The sequence below is a fragment of the Bombina bombina genome, chromosome 3 (assembly GCF_027579735.1).
Source record: "Bombina bombina isolate aBomBom1 chromosome 3, aBomBom1.pri, whole genome shotgun sequence".
In the NCBI taxonomy this organism is placed as follows: domain Eukaryota; kingdom Metazoa; phylum Chordata; class Amphibia; order Anura; family Bombinatoridae; genus Bombina; species Bombina bombina.
In genome coordinates, this window is record NC_069501.1 from 547857235 (window position 1) to 547875737 (window position 18503).

Here is an 18503-nt window from a genome sequence, read left to right on the forward strand (position 1 = left end):
AAAGGTACGATCTTTGAAAACCACTATTGCACCACTTCACTACTTTAAATCTCAGTCAGCCGTAATGGACTCTCTCTCATATCAATGAACTTTTTATTGTTTTTATGAATTTTAGAGATTGATTTCAACCAGTTGGTAGCAAAGTTTTTTATTGGCATAAGTTTTTATTTGCATAAGTTTGTCAAATATTGCAATTCGAAAAAGATAGCATAGAGAATGGTTTATTACAAATGTAACCAATAAGTGGTTAATATTGCTCTGTAAACTGATATCAGCTCTATATTCGGTTCATATTTACCATCTGACCTTACTCAATATATTAATGTTTACATTAGTTTTTATTTTGTAATCATTTTTATGGAACCATCTCATTAAATATTTTTGCACATTCAGTAGCTTGCATAAATTTTATTTATCTCTTATAAGTGCAATACACAAAGGTTTGTTCTTTCTAGCTACTTTAATAAATAATACACATATAGGTATCTTTAGCTGATAGCGCCCTTATTGCACTTTGCTTTTCTTCTGGTTCACATTTTTTAGATTGAAGGATCTAAATCTATAAGTAAGGAGTTTGATACCTCACACTTGACACTAGCGCACTATTATCCACACTTTGAGCAGCAGAAATCCACCATACACACATCTAGAAGTTTGGATATTGTACTATTAGTGGAAAATATATACACACACACTGTACACGGCTGCCCTGAGCTATTTATACTGTATGTGTATATATAATATATACACACGTAGTATAATAGAGTGACAGAATATACATAAGTTGTGGGGGGCTTATCCCTAACCATGAGAGCCCCTCTATTATGGGATAAGGAAGTTACAAGATGTGTAGCTCAGTGGGGCAAGAGGAAGTATGAGGGTGAAGATGAATTTTACAAGTGGGCTGTAAAAGGCATATGGTGGTCACCCCCTTTTTTTCTTTATTGTATTCTGTTTTGTGTTTTTACAATTGTACATAGACATGTATAGGTACAATACAGGAGGTGAATCTTGCCTTTGCAAGGTCACACTGTAGTGAATAGCATACTGATCCAGCATACAGGGAGTCTTGTCAGGGATACAGGCACAATACAGAGAGGGAACACGTACCTTTCAGAGTGTACCCTGTGCTAAATGGATGCTGACAGATGCCCTATGAATGTTATATTGTATTATACAAATATGCTATACACTTTTATTGTGATAGAGAAACACTAATTAAAGGGACATACTAGTTCAGTAATGTTCGGTCTTAGAGCTATTTGATTGCACAAATGTGCGCAAAAAAAACCTCTAAACATTTTATTACGTCCCTTTTTATATTTACAGGGACAGAATTCTTTCCTGCAGATCCTACTCTTATATGTAAACTGGGTAATATAATGACGTGCTGAATCGGTTAATCTGCTCTGTTCTTTCCTTTTATTTATGACATATTCATTCTGTAAAGCAGAGAATTGGACATTTTTAAAAAGCTTTGTCCTTCTTGGTCCTAAGTGTCATTTTTTTGCTCCTAACTACATCTTGACCTCTAAGTCTTGCTCTTTCCTTTTATGTAGTTTTATTGAAAAACACTCACAAAATATGCATCTTACATAACTACAGATTATCGACAACATGTTGGCTGACAAATGTTTTAAGATATTTTGTAGGTTGTTGTGCATGCAGCAGAATAGCTGTGTTTTGTGTAGGAAATCTGATTACATACTATGTCTATAACGTATATGTGACTGCAGAGCTTTATATCCCCAGAGCTTGGGCTGCAAACATTGTTTTTTACTTTTGGCTTCTACAGTGTTGAGATTTTTTGTAAGGTATAATAAGCATAGTCACTCCCTAGTTCCTAGTAAAATTCTAGTTGTTTTTTCGGTGTAGACTTGCCTTGCATGTGAGTGTGATGAGGTGAAGTGTGACTGTGTGGTGCAGTGTGTTTGAAGGTAGGGTGTGTTATCATAGTCATTCCTAGTTCATGACAGTGAAGGGGTTACAGCTGCAGTATTTGGCTGCAGGCTCTCAGTTATAACCAATCAGATGTGGCGAGGGGGAGGGGGGAAATGCCAGCCTCTCACACCTGGCTCTCTTGGCAGCTCTCTGTCCCTCTAATCCCTCCAGGGCCTGTAGCCTTCTGCCTGCATGATCAGGCCAATGCTGGCCTCTGAAGTAGTAGGATTCAGATCCTGCACTCTGACTCCTCCCACTGATAGATGAGTGGGCACACACAACTCTGTGTAAATATAGATTGTAATCTCACACAACCAGGTCTCTTGTGTTTGCTTTTGTCACTGTAATTATTACCCTGCACTCTGATATCTTTAACATAAGCAATTTTACAATATCTGCTTTTAGATGTGTATAAAAATACCTATAACACGCACACTTTATATGTAATACACACACACAGGTAGCTGTGTATGCAGCTGATGTGTGAATCCCGTGGCTCCTAGTGCATGCTGGGAATTGCTAATTAAGGATGTCCGGCAGAGTCTCTTCTCCCTCCTCCTTCTCTCTGCCAGAGCATTACATTCTCCTGTCGATCTGCAGAGCTATCCAGAACATTCTGCCTCCCTGCTCCTTCAGTCTATTATATTCTTACAGCCTGGAAAGTGTTCAGAGATACTCAGCATTATTGTATTTGGCTGTTTTTTCATGTTACCAGTTTATACACCTTCAGCTTACAAAACGATTATTAGTAGATCAATGCTTTCTATACTGCTGTGTGTTCGTTATCAGTGTAAACATATTCATCATAATTAAAGATTGTTAAAGATAAAACACAAACTTACATAGTTCAGGTTTTTATTTAGTGTTCATTATCCCTTTGTAGATTCTCAGTTTCACTATAAACAGAATGTTCATTGTCTGTGTATTGATGCTCTGCATTATACAGAGCAGTGTGTCAATTTTCAGACTATAAACACTGTCATAAAGTGCTGTATGGTTTTCTATCGGTGTATACCGTGTCATTATACAGAGCAATGTGATCATTTTATCTGTCTATTGTACAAAATCTGCTTGTTCAGAGAACATACTGTCTTGTTAAACAGACTGTTTTATTTTCAGTATATAGATACTTAGCATCAATACAGCAGCATATTGAATTCATTATAATGACACCCCCCCCCCTTCACTTCTCTTTAAACCCCCCAGGATGCCTCTGGTTGCTCGCTGTATCGAGCCGCGCTTCCTGTGCCGGCAGAAGCTTCCTGCTGTCCGCAGTGAGCTGGAATGTATGACCAACCTGACTCTGTCCAATGTTATCCGCCAGCTGGGGAGTCTGAGTGAGTGACACCAGAGTGAAAGGGTGGGGGTGGATAGGGGATTGATACTGTGTGAAAGAAAAATGGAAACAAGGGGGAAACTCATATGGGGGGGAGAGTAAGATTGGAATAGTGGTGAAAGGGCTAGTAAAAAAAAAAAAATTAGGTGATTAGATATGAAAAGAGACATCATGTAGTTACCCTGTGGCCAAAGAAGGGGAAAAGGGATTTAATGCTTATCAGTGAGAGTACAGGTAAAGAGATTAGATCCAGCTGAGATGGGAAGAAAAAGATGGAGTGAAGGGAATTCAGAAATTTTTACTTTTTTTTTTTTTAAACTCCTATGTGCTCTGCTGTATTTTTATATTCCTTTTTTGTTTTGTTTTTTCTTTTTAATTCTCCTATATTATATATATATATATATATATATATATATATATATATATATATATATATATATATATATATATATATATATATATATATATATATATATATATATATATAAATTAATTTTCCCCTTTTGTAGGTCGCTATGCAGAAGATATATTTGGTGAGCTGTTCGTGGAGGCGAGTCTCTTTGCTGACCGTTTGGGGACCTTGGGGGAGAGAGTTGAGAGACTTCAGGTCAAGGTGACACAATTAGATCCAAAAGAAGAGGAAGGTAAGTTACCAGGTTCATTGGTTCTTCTTCCTATTGACACAAAACTGCACCCCACACACTCAGCATTTCTATTACACACAGTCAACCAATGGTGATTCCCGTTTTTTGTTCCCAGTGTCTCTCCAGGGTATAAATTCACGAAAGGCATTCCACAGTAATACTTCACAGGACCAACAGATGTTTGTTCGTGACTCTCTCTCCCTCCCTGTATGTGAGACATACATTTTATGCAACATGCCTCCACCTCTAAACATTTTGTCACCCTACAGGTAAGGGGCATGAACTTCAGCTATAAGGTGCCTTCATGGAAACCCCTTTTATATCTAGGGCTTACAGATAAAATATATCTATTGCAAGATCATATATGATCAGTCTTCACATTGTTTCTTTAATTCACTTCAATTTCACAGAGATGATGGGAAAGAGGCCTTAAAGTTTTATACAGATCCCTCATATTTCTTTGACCTGTGGAAAGAGCAAATGCTGCAGGACACCAAAGACATCATGAAAGAGAAGCGCAAGCACAGGGTGAGATACAACTCATGTTACAGATTCCTTCTAGGTGCTATGTACAAAATACAACCTATTCAACTATAAAAAAAAAAATAATGGAACCAAAGTTAAAAGAAGCTTTAGAAGTGTCTCATTTCAGCTTCATTGCTTAGCATTGGCGTCTCTAATTGAAGATGGCACCCTTGTAGGCCAGGTTATGCAGAAGAAGACTGAGACTACATGCTTGCCTGCTACTGAGTGCAGAGTGTATGGTGGCATAAAATGTAAAACTGCAAGGCAAAATGACACAACTATTATTTTCATCATTATTAATGTTATTCATGTCATAGCACTGTGTAATATGTAGGCCCTTTCTAAATTAATGAGAATAATGATATCAATATTTGATACCCATAAGAGTAAAAATAATATTAAAGGACCATTAAATGCAAAAGAACTGCATAATAAAACGGCCATGTAATAGCCCTTACTCTGTATTCTAAATAAGCAGTAGATTTTATTTATTTTTCTGACTAATTTCAAAATTTACTATAATTTACCAGCCCTCATATCATGTGATAGCTATCAGCCAATCACAGACTAATATGCATATCCACAGTGAACTCTTGCACATGCTCTGTAGTAACTGTTGCCTCTAAAAGTGTGCATATAAAATGACTGCACAGTTTTGAAAATGGAAGTAAATTGGAATGTCTCTTTAAACTGCATGCTCTATCTGAATCATGAAAGTTAAAATTTGACTTGAGTGTCCCTTTTAAGCTATGATGTCACTTAAAGAAGAGAGAGCATTGTTAATGAAATCAGCTTTTCCGTGTCAGTGATTTTTGTATTTTTTAATGAGTTTGGCAGGCTTCATGGTGAATAGCAGCCATTTATTTTTAGTTCTCAATATGTCAAGAATGTAGTGATCTTTTGAGGATAATGCCTCAATAATAATTTTCCTTTCTCATGCCCACAACTTTTCTTTACTCACAGAAAGAAAAGAAGGATAACCCTAACCGTGGGAATGTGAATCCACGCAAGATCCGCACCCGTAAAGATGAGTGGGAGATGAAGAAGAAGGGGGTTGAGTTTGTTGAACCCAAGAACCAGGAAGTGGGGTAATACTGTGTGGGGTAACTGTATCTCTTATTGTGACCTTTTAATATAAAGGTACTCTACATTTATATAGAGCAGTGTGTCAAAGTATAGATACTAATCACTATAATACAGGTTATTCCCATATCAAAGGATAGATGGTCAACATCATTCACAACAATGTGCACATAATCCTTATTAAGCTTCTCATTATGTGTTTACATAGTTTGTTTCAATTTTGTTTTCTCCAAGACCACAGATGTATCCTAATGGGTCTGTCAGTCCAGTGGATGGCTTAGACATGGGTCAGTACCCACCACCCCCTCAATATGAGGATACTCCGCCATCTCCAGTAATTGATGACTCTCTTCCTCCACCCCCTATGGAATTCAGGTAACAAGCGAGTGAATTTGCAATTTTAAGAACTGAAAATGGGACATAGTTTCCTTAAATTGGTCATTTTTATGGTATTTAGTGTCATCTTAGACCTTTGACCTCTCTGTGTTTCTTTCTCCCTTTAGCCCTTCGGGTCATCGTGCAAGTTTGGTTAGCCCTGCTCACCCTCCTCCAGCTCCTCCAATTATCTCCCCACCAGGCCGACCCAATTTTTCCCCTCCTGCTCCTCCGCCTCCTCCACCCAGTGGAGCACCTCTTGAATTTTCCTACTTGCCTCCACCCTCTCCACCAGCCTCTGCCCCCAACCCAAGTTTCCCAGCACCGCCACCACCTCCTGTCCCCATATCAATGGAGTATATCCCAGCCTTTCCACCCTCCCCCTTGTCTCCAGTACTTCCACCTGCTGGAGGTCCTCCTCCCCCACCACCTCCCCCACCACCACCTCCTCCAGGCCCTCCACCTCCTGGTCCTCCTCCCCCTATTTTCAGCCATACAGATGGGGATTCGTCCACTCACAGTGCCAAACCGAAATCTTCGCTCCCCCCTGTTAGTGATGCTAGGAGCGACCTTCTTTCTGCCATTCGTCAAGGTAATACTAATACTGTCTCTACTTCTCTGTTTAATCTAGCTACAGGCTGCCTCATCTCTTTGCCTACTGTATACTCATCTCAGTTGTCACTTGAAATGTTTTTCCAATTTTTTTTTGCTTTCTGTTATATCATTCTACAACTTGTTTTACTTTCTCTTCTTCCACTACTGATAACTTCTTTTTTTTCTTTGTTGCTCACTACAGGGTTCAATCTTCGAAAAGTGGAGGAGCAGCTGGAACATGAAAAACGTGATATTGGTGGAAATGACGTGGCCACTATTCTGTCCCGTCGTATTGCAGTAGAATATAGTGATTCTGAAGACGACTCTTCAGAATTTGACGAGGATGACTGGTCTGAATGATCTCTGCACCCATGTTTACATAGGTGGTCCAGAAAATACAGTTAAAAGAAACTAGAACAGCTGCTAGAATTGGAGATACAACTAGGGAGATTCACTGTTCTAGAGAGGGAAGGCTCACTTCCTGTGGAAGTTGAAGTCATTCTGGTGTAATAAAAATATCCATCGCTGTGCCTTTAAGAAAAGGGGGTTCACTTATAGGGTGGGAATTGTGCAAACCAATTTGATATTCATTTATTTTCAGAATGCATTCCTATGTGTCACAATATACAAAACCTTATATAAGGGGCACCTTGGTTAGGTTAAATGTTATCTCTTAAAGGGTGACACCTCTCTTGCCATAAAGAGAAATCTTGCTTATATTATTTCCATGCTTTTTATAGATTCCAAGTTTTTACAAATTTCAACCAAAGCTAACCTATGTGCCTTAAATTGAGCATGACTTCAGATTTATGTCAAGTCTGGAGCCAAATATGTATTTGTTATTGTAATTTTAATGCAGCGGTTACTTTAAAATGTCACTTAAAAATTAAAGGGACAGTAAAGTCAAAATTGAACTTTCATGTTGCTGATAGAGAATGCAATTTTCTTCTATAAGGTAGGATCAAGAGCAACAATGAACTACTGGGTGCTAGCTGCTGATTGTTGGTTGCTCATATATTCCACTTGTGATTGGCTCACCTAATCTCCCAGGAGTGCACTGTAAATTGGAAAGTTGTTAAAAGAAATTGTATGCTCTATATGAATCATGAAAGTAAAAATTTAGATTTCATGTCCCTTTTGAATATAATGGTTATTCTTTTAGGTCAAAAGATCATTATTCTTAGTTCCGAATGAGAGCACCAAAGGGAAATTGTATTATGGTTTAGGCAGAGGGTTAAAGTAGGGCACTTATACTTGCACCTACAGATATAGGGACAGATGGGAGGTAGGTGCTAGGTGTATATTTATAAAGCGTCATGGTTTATTCCTTGTGCATATATTTTTATATACCCACTTTAACATGTATTTCAGTGTTGCCTTCAGGGGCAAATAAAATAGTTCAATTCGTCTGAAGATCTTTGAAGCAACATAACCCAAATGGAGACTTCTCCCAAAATATTACCTGTCTATGCAACACTCTTCTGTTTAATAACTTACTGAGTTTAGCTTTATTTAATGAATTTGCCATTCTTGCAAAACATTCACTTAAATGCATTTTCAAAATTGAGATTAGAAGTGCCTTAACTGATGTGCTAAGGGATCAAGTGCCATATAGTGGTGTAATATGACACTGCTTTCTTGTTGCTATCCCAGCCTGCCATATGTAACATGCTTTTGTATAATTTATGCTAATAATATATACTTGATTTATATTTTTATTCTATTTCTTTTTATTGTTTACTACTGACTATATACAATAAATGAATCCAACAGTGTCTAATATTTGTCATAGAATTGGAATGTATGCAGCTCACCTCAGTTACACATAATGAAGGACAGCAGCAAAATCACTCAAATTCCCTTAGTTTGACATTTTGTTTGCGTTTGCCCTGTCCCTTTTTGATCTGTTATGAAGTGTGACAGGAGGCTGATATGAAAGTGCAGCAAATCCGCAAATAAAAACAGGAAGATTGATTGTGGGTTTTTTATTTGTGCGGGATTGTGTAAGTGCCTAAAATAGGTAATATTCAAATTCAGTAAATTAATAAAGGGGCACTCAAATGCAAACGTCGTGTTCCTGGTCATTTAGAGTAGTATTGTCCCATACTTATTTGTTTAACCCTTGCAAATAGGTTAAATACATTGCTAATATCGCACTTGGGAAGTGCAACACATTTGCAATTCCTGAACAAGGCATCTGTTTATCTGCGTATGGCACCCCTAATTGGCTCACCAGCCATTTCCTGATATTGGGTTGTAAATGTTTTGTACTTCCTGAGCAGGACTTAAGGCATGTGCTTAACCCCTTTGAAAGGGGTATACAGTTGCCATTAATGTCAACATGACATGCACTAATGAACTGGAATATGTACTTTGCATTAGAATGTCCCTTTAAATTGTCTTAGGGCGGGTATCAAACATAAATAAACCTCTTAGAAACAGACCACTACATTTTGCAATCAAAAACAGGGCTTCAATTTTAAGTGTAACATAGCACAATTTTAAAATTACTACCAACTTCAGTAATTGATAGTCATTTGCAAATTTTTGGCATTTGTTAATGAAACAATGATTTGCACAAATATTTGAGTGTTGGCCCTTAACTCTTAATAAATTCAGCGCTGAAATGAGTGTATTTTTTCAGCATTCATTTCACTAATGAATGCTGAATATTTGCACATTCCTAGTAATTAATATAATTTATCCCCAAATCTTGTGTATTCTTCAATATCAGCACTAGATGGCAACAGGAGAACAACATACACTTTTTTTTTTATTCATAGAAACAAGGCATAATTAAAATAATGCATATTGTCAGTGTTATAGCTGATTAAAGTTCTGCAGGGGGTAATGTTTTGACGTCGTAACTGGGAATCAACTTTCAAAAATGTCCATGCCTGCTGCATTTTAAAAGGAACTCAATTCTGTAGAATATGTGTATATCTAATAAGGTTGGAATGCATACTTTTAACACTAACCATAGGCAGCCTGCTTCATCATTGGAACTCATCAGTATGGGGCAAGTTGTTTTCAACTGGTCATGAACATTTTAAAACTTAAGCAAAGGTGCATGAAAGTTCTTTGTATCAATTTTTTTGTAAAATGCAAGTATTTGCAGTACAGGTAGCCCTCAGTTTACGCCGGGGTTAGGTTCCAGAAGGAATGGTTGTAAATCGAAACCGTTGTAAATTGAAACCCAGTTTATAATGTAAGTCAATGGGAAGTGAGGGAACTAGGTTCCAGGCCCTTCTCAAAATTGTCATAAGTAACACCTAATACATTATTTTTAAAGCTTTGAAATGAAGACTTTAAATGCTAAACAGCATTATAAACCTAATAAAATAATCACACAACACGGAATATATAATTAAACTAAGTTTAATGAACAAAAACATTTACTAAACAGCATTATAAACCTAATAAAATAATCAGATCACAACACAGACTTCACTTGCATTTTTCTGCAAACAGTTCTTTCTATGCATTCCATTCTGGACTGATTTATAGACAGGAAGATCTTGTTCCTTTAAAATCTGCTCGATAGCTCAGGTCTGGTTAAACTGATTAATTTCAGCTTGCTTGGCTTTGCTGCAACACAACGGACAGCTCCACCTACTGGCTATTTTAATAAATGCACTGCTTCTCAATGCTTTTCAATGGCAGTCACATGACTGTAAAAAAAGGTTGTTGTTCTGAAACGGTGTAAATTGAACCGTTGTAAAACGAGGGCCACCTGTATTGCTTAATTTAATATTTATAGTGTAAACTTTAGCTGTATCAGCAGGTCACAATAATTTTAGTCATCATATTTCCCCCCCCCCCTCTCTTTTTAAAGAGCCTAAAGTATTTTTGTATGTACTTCTAGTACGTTTTAAAAAACTGTTAGCTCAATGTGCTTTTTTAGTTAAAACCTGGAATAATACACTAGAAAACCCCATTGAGTATGCTTATATTCTCACTCAGTTGTGGCCAGTTAGGGCTAGCTTTAAATTAGTTTTTGCATTTCTTTAAAGTAACAGTCGAGTCCAAAAAAAACTTTAATGACTCAAATAGGGCATGTAATTTTAAACAACTTTCCAATTTACTTTTATCACCAATTTTGCTTTTGTTCTCTTAGTATTTTTAGTTAAAAGCTAAACCTAGGAGGTTTATATGCTAATTTCTTAGACCTTGAAGGCCGCCTCTAATCTGAAAGCATTTTGACCGTTTTTCACCACTAGAGGGAGTTAGTTCATGTGTTTCATATAGATAAGAATGAGCTCACGCGCATGAAGTTACCTAGGAGTGAGCACTGATTGGCTAAAATGCAAGTCTGTCAAAAGAACTGAAATAAGGGGGCTGTTTGCAGAGGCTTAGATACAAGGTAATCACAGAGGTAAAAAGTATATTAATATAAAAGTGTTGGTTATGCAAAACTGGTGATGTTGTTGACTGTCCCTTTTGAGCTATAAATGTGTAGTATATAGCGAACTCTCAATCTTAAGCATACACAAGTACATAATTTTGGTCTAAAGAGTATGGATAAGTGAACAATTTACAAAATGTATTTTAAAGTAAAAGCAGACACAATAAGCCAAGCAATGGACTGTTCAGTGCTACTTTGAATAAGATACAATCTAGAACTGACCATTTGGTCAGTGAGGTAGATCATGAGGAGAGATGACTGAACCCTGCTTCTCGGAGTGGATACAAAGGGTTATAATGACAACCAACTTAGAGGTCAATCAGTTGAATCCAGCTCTTTTTCTTGCAAGAAAAGGCAACTTTTTGTTGCAACATGATCACAATGGCAAGGTTTCCGCCATATTCTTAACTTGGAGCTGAAAAGTTATCAGCAATCACAATCCATTTTCAGGAGACTCTTCAACACTTTTCAAATTCATTCTATTATGTTTCACATGTGCAAAACACTTTGAAATGGTCACAGGAGACACTTTAGAGGTGTATTAACATACATGGTAAAGATTCATTAAAGCTCTATTCATTGCTATTGTATAGACCGTCTGCACACATTTATATGTATACGTTTATTTACATACTACAAGTTTCTTCATAGCCTGCCTATAAAACACACAATTGCATAATCATGACTTTAAAAGGGAACCAATCCCATCCTCACTACTCCTAAACCATCTGAATGCCAATTACATGTAGGCATGATGGGCATACTGGGTTACTTTAATGTTTTAAGTGGGGTGGTTTTCTTCAATATTTATATCTTGATTTTAAAGCAGTTTTCTAGTTTGGAGTGATCTAGGTCTGAAAACAAGAAGGCTGATTTCTATTAGAAAGAGTAATTACCTCTTCCTATACTGGATTTTAATAGTACTGAAACTGTAAAATGTGAAAGTGCTCCACTGCGGTATTGTAGCTGTAAAGAAGACGTGCAAAAGATATTGCACCTTTGTGAATGTTTTTAAAAGGAAAAGCAGCTAGGTGAATGGGGTTTCAAACAAGATCGGGTCTTCATGAACAAAAAGCCCAATCACATTCACAACCGTGCATTTTACAGTTCAATAATGTTAGAAATTGTTAATAATAAAAAAAGATATTTCTAAGATATTTAAAGCAACAAAGTAATAATTGAGCAATCATGCCTAGATAGAAATTCAGAAGGTTTAGCAATGGTGAGGATTGATTTGGATTACAATAATCTTACATATAAGTGAGTAGTTCCCGCTGAGCTAAAGGGTTAATTCACAAGAACTGTACTGTATTTAAGTGAAAGTCAAGTCCGGGTGACCCGCTCACGCCATTCTATTCCTTTTTTTTAAAAATAGCTAAAGCTTCATTCATCATTTTTTAGCAATCTAATATAAATTTTCTTTATTTTTACCTTCTAATTATCCTCCGTTAACGTTCTATCCTCTGACCGCCATTTTCTATAAATGATTGACAGGCTAGTCCTATTCAGTCTTCCAATGGCCGTTCCCCCCCCCCCCCCCCCGGGGGAATGAAGCTCCAACTCTAAACGTTAGTTGGTAGTTTTGCGCATGCGTTTACCTTCCGTTATCGTAGTTAGTTTTTCATGCTCGTTTATGAGGCACTTATGCGTAGTATGAATTCTATTAATACAATCAGATACAAAAAAGACAACCAGACCACTTGCGTTTAACGTAAGTATGAAATATGCTACAAAAACATATTAAATATGTATGTTTATTAGTTTATTATTAGTTTGACGCACGCGCGGTAGAAGTTAGTATACGCATGTGCAGATGGTTGTGACTATCGTGAACGTGCTTGGGGCTGACATAGGGAGCGGGTGGGCCCGCTCGCTATTTCACAACGAGAATACAAGGAAGTGGTGCGGGGGAGGAGTCGCTGTAAGATCAGTTAGTAATTTTCATTAAAATTTTATTCAAAACCAAAAACGATATTGAGAAAAATAAGGTAACGACTACATAGCAGGAATGTGGCTTAATGCCTTACGGTAGTCGATTAGTAGAAAATTGGCCTTCACTTTAAGAGAGGTATGAGAGGGATATTGTGTGTGTCAGTTTCAGGTGGATTACCAGTTTCTATCCTGATAAGTATTTCAAACACAAAAAGGACTAACCAATTCGGAAGGAAATAGCTGGTAGATTGTGATTGACACCTAGGTTTCTGAGTAGAAGGACAGTTGCTAATAACAGAACAATTTTCAAATCCTCAGCAGCCACTTATCGTCATTTTGCTCATATAATCTCAGTATTCTACAGTTGGAAAGAGGCCAATAAAATTTTGACTGAAACCAATGGAATCTCAGCCACCATGATATATGATAATTCAATTTCTTTAACATTTATATAAATATAAGCTTAAACAGACAGTCAACACCAGAATTTTTGTTGTTTCAAAAGAAAGATAATCCCTTTATTACCCATTCCCCAGTTTTGAATAACCAACACAGTTATATTTATATTCTTTTTACCTCTGTGATTTTCTTGTACCCAAGCTTCTATCTGACTGCCCCCTTATTTCAGTTCTTTTGACAGACTTGCATTTTAGCCAATCAGTGCTCACTCCTAGGTTACTTCACGTGCATGAGCTCAATGTTATCTATATGAAACACATGAACTAATGCCCTTTAGTGGTCAAAATTCATTCAGATTAGAGGCAGTCTTCAAGGTCTTAGAAATTAGCATATGAACCTTCTAGGTTTATCTTTTAACTAAGAATACCAAGAGAACAAAGAAAAAATGGTGATAAAAGTAAATTGGGAAGTTGTTTAAAATTACATGCCCTATTTAAATCATGAGAGTTTTTTTTTGGATTTGACTGTCCCTTTAACACAACAAAAGAACCACTTTTAGGATGCAAAGTTTTATTCTCCATGTTGTAACCTATGTTTCCCTTTTTAAAGCTTCTTATCACCTCAGATTAAGGCAGTTGGGGATAACAATAGATTAGTTACCTAAGTGTCAAAACAATGGCTGTGCGGAATAAAGCAGTATTAGGTTTGTGCAGTCTGAAGTAAAATTTATATACATAGTAACACATGACTAAAGAGACAGCAAAGTCAAAATTAAACTTTCTCTTGTTAAGTGTGTTCAGTCCACGGGTCATCCATTACTTATGGGATATATTCTCCTTCCCAACAGGAAGTTGCAAGAGGATCACCCAAGCAGAGCTGCTATATAGCTCCTCCCCTCACATGTCATATCCAGTCATTCTCTTGCAACCCTCAACAAAGAAGGAGGTCGCGAGAGGAGCTGGAGTTTTTACTTATCTATTCTTCAATCAAAAGTTTGTTATTTTAAATGGCACCGGAGTGTGCTGTTTTTCTATCTCGGGCAGTATTTGGAAGAAGAAACTGCCTGCGTTTTTTTCTATGATCTTAGCAGGCGTAACTAAGATCCACTGGCTGTTCTCGACATTCTGAGGAGTGGGGTAACTTCAGAAACTGGGGATAGCATGCGGGGTCCTCCGCAAATGAGGTATGTGCAGTACTTTATTTTCTGGGAATGGAATTGACTAAGAAAATACTGCTGTTACCGTATGATGTAAGTACAGCCTTAAATGCAGTAGTGGCAACTGGTATCAGGCTGATAAATGTATGCGCAGTCGAGTTATTTTCTAGGGACTAGAATTTGACTGAGAAAATACTGTTAAAACTGAAATAATACTTAAGCCTTATCTGCAGTGGTAGCGACTGGTAGCAGGCTTAGTGATAACTTTGCATGACATTGGAAAATGTTGTTTTTTAATAAAACGTTTACTGGCATGTTATTCGTTTTTGTGAGGTACTTTGGTGATAAATCTCTTTGGGTATGATTTTTTTTCCACATGGCTAACATATTTTTCTGCATGGAAACCGTTATATCAGGGCTCCCACTGTTGTGATAGGAGTGGGAGGGACCTTGTTTTAGCGCCTTGTTGCGCAGTTAAAATTCTAGCACAGTCTTCCTGCTTCTTCCTCCTTGATCCAGGACGTCTCTAGAGAGCTCAGGGGTCTGCAAAATTCATTTGTGAGGGAGGTAATCAGTCACGGCAGATCTGTGACAGTGTGCTTGACTGTGATTAAAAGCGTTAAATCTTAATTGATATCTGTTTTATCCGTTTGGGGTATTGAGGGGTTAATCATCCTTTTGCTAATGGGTGCAATCCTCTGCTAATAATGCACTTCTTGTTAAGAATTGTTTAATTATATCTGTATTTTTGAAGCGCTGCAGCGTTTTTTATATTGCTTGTAAACTTATTGAAAGTGATTTCCAAGCTTGCTAGTTTCATTGTTTGTTCATCATGTTCAAAAGCCAATGTGGAGCCCAATAGAACGATGTGTACCAATTGTATTGATATTGCTTTGAATAAAAGTCAATCTGTACCGATAAAGAAACTATCACCAGACAACGAGGGGGAAGTTATGCCGCCTAACTCTCCTCACGTGTCAGTACCTGCGTCTCCCGCTCGGGAGATGCGTAGGATTGAGACGCCAAGTACATCTAGGCCCTTACAAATCACTTTACATGATATGGCTAATGTTATGAAAGAAGTATTATATAATATGCCCGAATTAAGGGGCAAACGCGATAGCTCTGGGTTAAGGACAGAGCGCGCTGATGACACGAGAGCCATGTCTGATACTGCGTCACAATTTGCAGAACATGAGGACGGTGAGCTTCATTCTGTCGGTGACGGTTCTGATCCGGGGAGACCGGATTCAGAAATTTCAAATTTTAAATTTAAGCTTGAGAACCTCCGTGTGTTACTAGGGGAGGTATTAGCGGCTCTGAATGATTGCGACACGGTGGCAATTCCAGAGAAATTGTGTAGGTTGGATAGATACTATGCGGTACCGGTGTGTACTGACGTTTTTCCTATACCAAAAAGACTTACAGAAATTATTAGTAAGGAGTGGGATAGACACGGTGTGCCTTTTTCCCCTCCCCCGATATTTAGAAAAATGTTTCCTATAGACGCCACCACACGAGACTTATGGCAGACGGTCCCTAAGGTGGAGGGAGCAGTTTCTACGTTAGCCAAGCGTACCACTATCCCGGTGGAGGTTAGCTGTGCTTTCTCAGATCCAATGGATAAAAAATTAGAGGGTTTTCTTAAGAAAATTCCTAAGGGTACCATCGTTCAAGATGGAAACCATTCGAACCATCCTACCCATGATCCAAGAGGGTCAATATATGACCACAGTGGACTTAAAGGATGCTTACCTTCATATACCGATTCACAAAGATCATTATCGGTACCTAAGGTTTGCCTTTCTAGACAGGCATTACCAGTTTGTGGCTCTTCCCTTCGGGTTAGCCACAGCCCCGAGAATTTTTACGAAGGTCCTGGGCACACTTCTGGCGGTACTAAGACCACGAGGCATAGCGGTGGCTCCGTACCTAGACGACATTCTGATACAAGCGTCAAGTTTTCAGAATGCAAAGTCTCATACAGAGATAGTTTTAGCATTTCTGAGGTCGCATGGGTGGAAAGTGAACGTGGAAAAGAGTTCTCTATTACCACTCACAAGGGTTCCTTTTCTAGGGACTCTTATAGATTCTGTAGAGATGAAGATTTACCTGACGGAGTCCAGGTTATCAAAGATTCTCAATGCTTGCCGTGTCCTTCATTCCGCTCCAAGCCCATCGGTAGCTCAGTGCATGGAGGTAATCGGCTTAATGGTCGCGGCAATGGACATAGTGCCATTTGCGCGCCTGCATCTCAGACCGCTGCAACTATGCATGCTCAGTCAATGGAACGGGGATTACTCAGATCTGTCCCCTTTGCTAAATCTGGACCAGGAGACCAGAGATTCTCTTCTCTGGTGGTTGTCACCGGTTCATCTGTCCAAAGGAATGCCCTTTCGCAGACCAGATTGGACGATTGTAACAACGGATGCCAGCCTTCTAGGCTGGGGAGCAGTCTGGAATTCCCTGAAGGCTCAGGAATCGTGGACTCAGGAGGAGAAACTCCTTCCAATAAACATTCTAGAATTAAGAGCAATATTCAATGCTCTTATAGCTTGGCCTCAGTTAGCAAAACTGAGGTTCATCAGATTTCAGTCGGACAATATCACGACTGTGGCTTACATCAATCATCAAGGGGGAACCAGGAGTTCCCTAGCGATGTTGGAAGTCTCGAAGATAATTCGCTGGGCAGAGTCTCACTCTTGCCACCTGTCAGCGATGTACATCCCGGGCGTAGAGAACTGGGAGGCGGATTTCCTAAGTCGCCAGACTTTTCATCCAGGAGAGTGGGAACTTCACCCGGAGGTATTTGCTCAACTGATTCGTCGTTGGGGCAAACCGGATCTGGATCTCATGGCATCTCGCCAGAACGAGAAGCTTCCTTGTTACGGATCCAGGTCCAGGGACCCGGGAGCGGTGCTGGTAGATGCATTAGCAGCCCCTTGGGTTTTCAACATAGCTTATGTGTTTCCACCATTTCCGTTGCTACCTCGACTGATTGCCAGGATCAAACCGGAGAGGGCATCAGTAATTCTGATAGCGCCTGCGTGGCCACGCAGGACCTGGTATGCAGACCTAGTGGACATGTCGTCCTGTCCACCATGGTCTCTTCCTCTGAGGCAGGACCTTCTAATTCAGGGTCCTTTCAACCATCCAAACCTAATTTCTCTGAGGCTGACTGCCTGGAAATTGAACGCTTGATTCTATCAAAGCGTGGGTTTTCGGATTCGGTTATTGATACATTAATACAGGCTCGAAAACCTGTGACCAGAAAAATTTACCATAAGATATGGCGTAAATATTTATATTGGTGTAAATCCAAGAGTTACTCATGGAGTAAGGTTAGGATTCCTAGGATATTGGCTTTTCTACAAGAGGGTTTAGAAAAGGGTTTATCCGCTAGTTCGCTAAAGGGACAGATTTCAGCTCTGTCTATTCTTTTACACAAACGTTCTGGCAGAGTATCCAGACGTCCAGGCCTTTTGTCAGGCTTTGGCTAGAATTAAGCCTGTGTTTAAAGCTGTTGCTCCTCCGTGGAGCTTAAACTTGGTTCTTAAAGTTCTTCAGGGTGTTCCGTTTGAACCCCTTCATTCCATTGATATTAAGCTTTTATCTTGGAAAGTTTTGTTTTTGATGGCTATTTCCTCGGCTCGAAGAGTCTCTGAGTTATCTGCCTTACATTGTGATTCTCCTTATCTGATCTTTCATTCAGACAAGGTAGTACTGCGTACTAAACCTGGGTTTTTGCCTAAGGTTGTTTCTAACAGGAATATCAATCAAGAGATTGTTGTTCCATCATTATGTCCTAATCCTTCTTCTAAGAAGGAATGTCTTTTGCATAATCTGGACGTGGTCCGTGCTCTGAAGTTCTACTTACAGGCAACTAAGGATTTTAGACAAACTTCTTCTCTGTTTGTCGTTTACTCTGGACAGAGGAGAGGTCAAAAGGCTTTGGCTACCTCTCTCTCTTTTTGGCTTCGTAGCATAATACGTTTAGCCTATGAGACTGCTGGACAGCAGCCTCATGAAAGAATTACAGCTCATTCCACTAGAGCTGTGGCTTCCACCTGGGCCTTTAAGAATGAGGCCTCTGTTGAACAGATTTGCAAGGCT

The 18503-nt window shown here is 38.7% G+C and overlaps 1 protein-coding gene across 1 annotated transcript in view; it reads left to right on the forward strand.

Annotated features, from left to right (window-relative positions):
- The window catches only part of WASF2 (WASP family member 2), a 32987-nt gene extending 24714 nt beyond the window's left edge, over nt 1-8273 (forward strand). The window contains exons 2-9 of the mRNA XM_053707053.1: nt 3148-3278; nt 3787-3921; nt 4037-4190; nt 4332-4449; nt 5410-5534; nt 5764-5904; nt 6033-6496; nt 6701-8273. Of these exons, the coding sequence (XP_053563028.1) occupies nt 3149-3278; nt 3787-3921; nt 4037-4190; nt 4332-4449; nt 5410-5534; nt 5764-5904; nt 6033-6496; nt 6701-6858 (1425 nt within the window). The 5' untranslated portion in view covers nt 3148 and the 3' untranslated portion in view covers nt 6859-8273. The remainder of the gene's footprint in view (nt 1-3147; nt 3279-3786; nt 3922-4036; nt 4191-4331; nt 4450-5409; nt 5535-5763; nt 5905-6032; nt 6497-6700) is intronic.
- The last annotated feature ends 10230 nt before the right edge of the window (nt 8274-18503 follow it).